Source organism: Mya arenaria, chromosome 8 (genome assembly GCF_026914265.1).
Source record: "Mya arenaria isolate MELC-2E11 chromosome 8, ASM2691426v1".
NCBI lineage: Eukaryota > Metazoa > Mollusca > Bivalvia > Myida > Myidae > Mya > Mya arenaria.
In genome coordinates, this window is record NC_069129.1 from 26,996,161 (window position 1) to 27,003,836 (window position 7,676).

Here is a 7,676-nt window from a genome sequence, read left to right on the forward strand (position 1 = left end):
GTTTAAATTTTAACAAATGTTATCTACTTCACCGATTCCGTTAAACATGCTTGCTCTAGATAACCTTCAAACCTTTACATTTGAGATATCATTTTATTTATATTTATATATTAATCAAAAGGCTAGATAGGATAGTGACTATATATCGTGACTTATTTAAATTGAACTAGAATTTTTACATACACTAAAATTTATTAAAGTTCTAATCATGGTTGAAAGTGATTTAGGCGTTGCTTTAATACGCTAAATCGGATATTCCATAGGGATTATTTAACATTTGGGTAGCAAAGAGAGCGTTAAGGCTTTCGCGCAAAATATGGAGAAATTTGAAATACAAACAACGACTTTCTTAAGATACATGTACGTAACAGAATTTATCGCCGAGCAAGATAAGAAATGTAATTACTTTCTTAAAAAGTTTCACCCTAAATCAGAGCAATCGCAACTCAGAGCTCATCCAAGTATCCAGCTAATTTTTCAAGGAAAAGAGGTTTTGCCTCGAAACATTCTTGATGGATTTGATGTTAAACATGCTGAAGGGGATATACCCACTTCAGATTTAGAAAATCTCAAAACTGAAGAGGCCAGCAAACCTTTGATTATAGTTAAGCAAATGAGAAATAATCGGCAGAATATTTCAATCGAGATTGATCAAACCAAAGTTATAAGTGGATGGACATCACAAGATACGGAGTTGATTTCCAAAGTAGATTTGCTTCTAGAAAAAATTGTCCTGAACCAATTCAAGACAAAGATAGATCAGCTATGCAGAATTAAGGATGAAATTGCGAATAATGATGTACCAGGTGGACAAAAAACAAAGAAGAGAAAACTATCCATCGACCAAACTACACTTCGGTCAGGTGCGTTTAGAACGTTCATCCGTTGAATTTTAAGCAAAATCAGAGATATATATGACAAATAATTTGTCAAATATTAAAAATCCTTGAAACTGATTTGTTTACATAAAAGGTGATAACATGGATCGCTTTACTACTTTCTCTGACCATTACAGGTAAAGGTTTTCATCCTTTAACAAAGAGTGCTTTTAATGGAGAAACTATCGAATTGGATGAAATGGAACAAGAAGTTCTGGCAGACACAATTCGCAGCGGCCAAGCATTCTTTCGAAGAAGAGGATACACGGCTGAAGCTCAAGAGAAATACCAAGTTCTGACAGATGAGGTAATTATCGAGAAACGCGAGTTGTCATATAATACAATAATGTTCAAAAACACTACCTGATTTATAAAGAAACGACCATAATATATAACTTATTTATACCGTTTTATATGAAAGACCTTAAATGATAATCTTCACCACAGGTTTCAGATGGGATATTTTCAATAGACCAGCGAATCCGCGGGTGTGGATATCGAAATAGAATTTTGAACATTTACGTTGATGAACAAGATTTTCAAGAACAAAGTCAAATCTCCAAAAGCATCGACACAACGTTGCAAGTGTACCATATCCTTGACTTTAAAGTCATATTTGGATTATATCAGGTACAACTACTGTCAGGTTGTGTAGCTGGTGGTGAAGTAGTAAATGAATTTGGGTTATCGGGTACACTAGGTGGATACACACGAAGTAATGCGCATGAATACGGCCTTTTAGCAAGGCATTTTGCTGAACCAGATATGGACACATCTCTTGAGGAACATGCAAGCGTTTATTGTAAAGGAGGAAACAATTCAAAAACGAAAATCGGTGAAGTTGTGAAATGTCGAGAGAAAGGGGAATATGACATTTCTGCTGCCAAAATGATTCTTGGGCCTAGCGAAACACGCCTAAGAAATGCTAAAGGCAAACATGTGCCAAGTAGCTTGTTTCTTTTTAATGAAGGAAATCAAGAAGAGCGGCCTGTCTATATATGGGCAAAAGGAGAAACCATGCCACGTAAAGGAATCATTGCTATACCATATTACAAACGAAGAACTCTTCAAGGCCACTACGTTCTGATAGAAGATACAAGCGAACTTGATAGTGAAACGAATACTTTTAGATGGAAAAGGTTATGCGAACGCGGTCAAAGTGGGGCAATTTTCTGTTCCGATGAACCAGATGGCACATGTGCGCATGCTATTTCTATGCTTGAGGGAATGCAGAATTACAAAGAAGTAGACGCCGATCCAAACAAAAAAGGACTGTATCTGTCTTTTGGACTATATAAAGGATTGGAACAGTTGAAGACTGAAATTGGTGAACAATTAGAGCTTTGCTAGTTTGAACAGTTTCCAATCAAATCAAGCATTGCTGTTTTTTGTCACTTTTGCGTTTAAAAACATTCTGGTATGGCGTGACTTCAATATGATAACACGTTGGTGTGCGCGACTTTTTGGTTCCGTGGCGAATCGCGCGATGCGTTTTTCATTGGAACGAAACTTGCGGGTGGGAATATTCAGAACAAAGAAATGAAGTTGAGACTGGTTTGGGTTAATTTCCGAAACATACGTCGAAATCGTGTGCATTTTATGAATAGAAACATGTTCGTTTAATGTTTGATATGAAAACGTAACATTGTGTAGTTCTGGAATATGAGATATATTCCTTTAAAATGTATTTTTATGGTCATCACATTACCATATATTTTTGAATATATTAGATGTGAAAAAAATGTATTGCGTTCGTATAAGATCGATTGCAAGTAAGTATGAGCTAGCAAATAATCATCATATTCAATACTAATTTTCACAATAATTTATTGACGTCCAGTTTATGCGCGGATAACGCACACGCATAACATTTCTTTGACCCCAACCCACCAAACCCTTCCCCCAACCAACTACGGCTGGCTTTGATGCAAACAAGAAAAATGGATGCGTATCCAAGTTTATTGAAATTCGACATTTAGCAGATCCAACAGCAGTTTATTATAATTATTATTCAATGGAAATGACCAGCCTTGTAGCTAAAATATTATTGGATTTTGTAAAGGATTTTATGTGTCAGTAGCACGGTCAAGTGTAATTCACAAACTCCCTTTTAATTAGCTGTCAGGATTCATGATATTTTTCAACATAAAGTGGGTTTCGGGTGTTGAAATTGTAAACGAAGGTTATTAAATCAACCTGAGTATTGGTCACTTTATCTTTTGATTTATGTGTGATTTTGTTATATTTCCCAATACCAATGATATGTGTGTTAGTTTGATTGGTTTACAGATGCTTACGTATATAAGTCATATGTATATAAGTTTGTTTTGTTGTTTATTGCTAAATATAAACAGAAGATATGGACGTGTTTTATATTATATTCGAATAAGTGAACGTGGTTAAAACCAGATATGGCACAATCGATTATTGATGATATAAACAAAAGTGGCAATAATAAAATATGACCTATTTAATTCTTTAATTTTATTTAAAAGGACTGTACACCAGATTTGCACCAAAACGTTTTTTTTCTGTGACGAATCTCATGACAATTATTTAATAAAATGTTTTACTCTTTGATATCATAATAATAAAAAAAATGTAAAAAAGAAATCGAGTCGGCGACCGGGTTCGAACCGGTGTCGCAAAAAGTGCAGCCGTGTCGTATCCACTGTGCTACGAAGGCTTACCCTAAACGTTTGAAATATTTGAGCTATAGACCTAACTTGGTCATATCACTCGATAACATCGATAAGCCAAAATAAATCAATTGTAAACTATATGGTACTTCAGTTAGTAAGTTTCAATGCATTGTACACATCGAAACCAAGTTTATGTCAGTTTTCGACAATTTTCTCTTTTTTTTCGCTATTTAATCATACGGACTACAGCCCCTTAAAAATTTGTGTCATTTAAGAAGTTAAATCAAAATAATTCTGAAGTGATAGGGGCGACAATGATGTTTATCAAATGTAATTGAGATATTCTGCCAAAACACATACAGTCCAAGTTTAGTTGTGATCGTCGAGTTACAGAGCGGTCAACATAAGTTTGTGTAACTATGAGGCCATAAGTCCGCATTAACTCGGGCAACATGGCAGGTTTTCAAACTTAGTCGAGATAATCTGCCCATACACCTTTTGTCCAAGTTTGGTGAAGACCGAAAAAGTTTGAGCAAGTAAACAAAGTCTTAAAATAAAAAAGGAACTGTGGCAGTATGACTTTTTTTGGTCCAAGCAAAGATATTCTGTCCAAACACATATTGACCAAGTTTGGTAATGATCGAGTTTAAGCGCTGACAATTATAAGATTGAGTCAATGAACGAAGTCAAAGAAATATTATGGAAATGGATGGGCAGCATGGCTAGTTATCGATCATTGCCGAGATGTTCTGCCCATGCACATATTGGCGTATTTTGTTGATGATTGGACAAAAGTCTTACGATGAAGAGCGTAGACAACTTATTGGACGCCGGCCGCCTATAATTTGTCAGGTCAAATGATTTGCTGTAAAAAGCTGTCGAAGGTAAGCGCGCCCGGCTAGGACAAGATTTGGACAATTGAATTAAATATGCATTGACCGAAATGACAGCTAATTTGTCATTGACATTTGCTGCCTTTGAGGCAGTTTTAAGATTATGACCATTCAAAGTGCGAGGATAGATTAGGTACAGTTTTTAATCATGCCCAGATGATGACTGATATTTTCAGATAAACACGTATCCTTTAAGCATCAGGGAATGAGTAAACATGACATAAAATTTAATGATAAATATGAATTATGACCTTGACCTTTGACTCAAAATCCATAGGGGTCATCAACAAGTCACCCAAAACCAAAATGGCAAGTTTGAGGGCCATGGGTGCAGGCATTGTCAAGTTATCACACTGACAAGCTTTTTGCGTTCAAAGTCACTGTGACCTCGACATTTGACCCAATGACCCCTTAAATCAAAAGGGGTCATCTACTGGTCAGGCCCAACCCCTAAGTCAAGTTTGAGGGCCATGGGTGCAGGCATTGTCGACTCGACTCCAAGTCAAGTTGGATGATCATAGGTCCAGGCGTTGTGGAGATATCACTTGGAGAAGCTCTTTTACACCGTTCGCGTTAAAGGTCACTGTGACCTTGACCTTTGACCCAATGACCCCTTACATCAAAAGGGATCATCTACTGGTCAGGCCCAACCCCCAAGTCAAGTTTGAGGGCCATGGGTGCGGGCATTGTTGACTTATGAATCAAACAACATTTTCGCATTCAATATCACTGTGACCTTGACCTATGACCCGTAGACTCGTATGTTCGATAGGGGTCATCTACTGGTCAGGCCCAACCTTCATGTTAGGTTTTATGACCATAGGTCCATGAATTGACGAGTTTGTGTTTAAGATCAGCGACCTTGACTCTAGACCTGATGACCCCTAAAATCAATAGGGGTTATCTTCTGGTCAGGTCCAACCTTAAAGTCAAATTTCAGGGGCATTGGTGCAGGCATTATCAATATATCACTCGGACAACCTTTAAACATTCAAGGTCACTGTGACCTTGACCTTTGGCCTGATGACCTCCAATATCATTCGAAGTCATTTACTTGTTAGGCCCAACCTCCAAGTCAAGATTGAGGGCCATTGGTGCAGGCATAGTTGAGTTATCACTCGGACAGCCTTTTATCATTCAAGGTCACCATGATCTTGACCTTTGACCAAATGACCCCTTAAAATAATAGGGGTCATCCACTGGTCAGGCCCAACAATCATGTCAAATTTAATGACCATACATCCAGGAATTGGAGAGTTATCAATCGGACAAACTTTGGTCTAGTGACGGATGGACGGACCGACCGACCTACTGACCGACCTACCGACATGTGCAAACAATAAACCCCCTCTGGCCTCTTCTTCAAAGGGAGGCATAATGAAAATGTCAATAAAGATCCATAATTCGTATTTATGATAATATGGAGTTATGTAACAAATTTTGTGACGAATAAAAATAATTTGGCACAGTGATACTTAAAAAGGAAGGATTCAAGCAGCTATTTCAATTTATGTAATTGCGGGCCGCTGCAGCGGTCCGCTATATTTAATACGTGGTGAGAAAAGGCTTATTGAAACTTAAGAACTTGGTTGAAAATATGCGTCTCTTTTTCCTAAAAAATCAAGTACTTTTGAGCTGAAAATGTAGACATAGTCATTTTTTCCCTTGAATACATGAGTTGTGGTTCTTACCATAATGATTGTCTTGTCATTAAATAAACGGTGTTACTTTTGACATTAATAATGTAGACACAGTCCATTTTTACAGAGTTGTCTTTCGTACGTTTGACAAAAGCGCGCGAGTTTGTGATTTTCGCAACGTTTCTGGCGGGTGGTGCTAAAAGCCGGTACCCGGTATCCGTTATCGCTCGGTACCACTTTTCGATATCGGATAATGTGCTACCGTGATGTTATCAGATGACTAATCTCATTATGACATGGCAGCTTTTTATTGCCTTTTAAAGGTATCATTATCGGATAGAGATCTCTGTTGTTGGCGATATGCTTTAGGTTAAGAAAATAGTTTGAATTATTTATGTCTTTTCCCGAGTAGGCAAGTGTGCTGATTTAGTGCTGTCTGTCTTTCACAAAACTTTTTCCCCTGTAAAACTTATAGTTGTACTGAAACATGGAAGTAGTGTTTAATATAAACTGTAGTTGTGCTTAGACTAATGTTTTACCAAAATAGGTCTCTTTGAATTCCTTTATAGCCTTTACTCGACATCAGCCATCACCAACTTCAAAATATTTACAAGGTAGATATGTTTGTGGGCCTGCTGTGATACTTTGTATCATAGTTTTTCTTGTTTAATATATTGTTAGTGCAGTAACTCACAACAATGTCCAGATGACGTGCATGAAAACATATCAATTCCAATTTAAGAATTTAAGATTCCAACGTTATATAGCAAATGCTGATTTTTTTCTCTTGTTACAACCACTTCAGGATAAGTATATAACAGGCATGATTAGGAAAGCTTTGTAGTGTTTAACGGTTTCAGATTTTTATCAGTTTTCAAATGAATATTAGTTTTGGCCAAGGTTTGAGTTTTGGACAATGATGACAACGATACCAAGGCTATGACACTTTTACTTCGATAAATAAAACTGACGAGCAAATACATATTCCTGTACACACAAAACAAATACTTAATACAGAATAAATTCAAGTTCACAATATTAATTTAAGATGTAACAAACAAAGGCCCGAAAGAATATACGAGATAAGGGCGACAGTCTCAAAAATTCTAAGTGGGGTAGGGACAAAGTTGTTTTGTTGTTGTTTTCTCATTTAGTCCAAACAGCAAAGCAAACGGCGATTTTTGACCATGATGTTTCGGTAAATTGTGTATTGAATTATTGTATCTTAATATTTTCAAGCTGCACTCTCATAGATTGAACATTTTGACAACTTTTTTTTTGTCTTGGAACAAGCCAATTTTTGCGAAAATTCCATGGAAACTAGGTATATAAGACTGCTGACAAAAATTTAAATGGCATATTTTTTATATTTCAGTTAAAAATTGATGTTTTATGCATTTTTCTTAAACCGTTAGTAGCCTTAAAACATTAATTTTCGAACGGAAATATGAAAATCTGCGATCTGATCGTTTGTCAGCAATCTTTTATCATTGGTTTTCAGATATTTACGAACAAAAATGCACTTTCCAAGACAAAAAATAAAAAGTTGTAAAAAGGGTATATCTGTGAGAGTGCAGCTTAAAATTTTAATCAACACAAATGGTTAACATCAACCAAAAATCA

General features: G+C 36.4%; 1 protein-coding gene across 1 annotated transcript; it reads left to right on the forward strand.

The window, feature by feature from the left end:
- The first annotated feature begins 205 nt into the window (after positions 1 to 205).
- Positions 206 to 3,169, forward strand: LOC128242463 (uncharacterized). The gene is made up of 3 exons (XM_052959621.1): positions 206 to 863; positions 1,016 to 1,185; positions 1,326 to 3,169. Exons 1-3 carry the CDS (start codon positions 317 to 319, stop codon positions 2,226 to 2,228), a joined length of 1,620 nt encoding a protein of 539 aa, XP_052815581.1. The 5' UTR covers positions 206 to 316; the 3' UTR covers positions 2,229 to 3,169.
- The last annotated feature ends 4,507 nt before the right edge of the window (positions 3,170 to 7,676 follow it).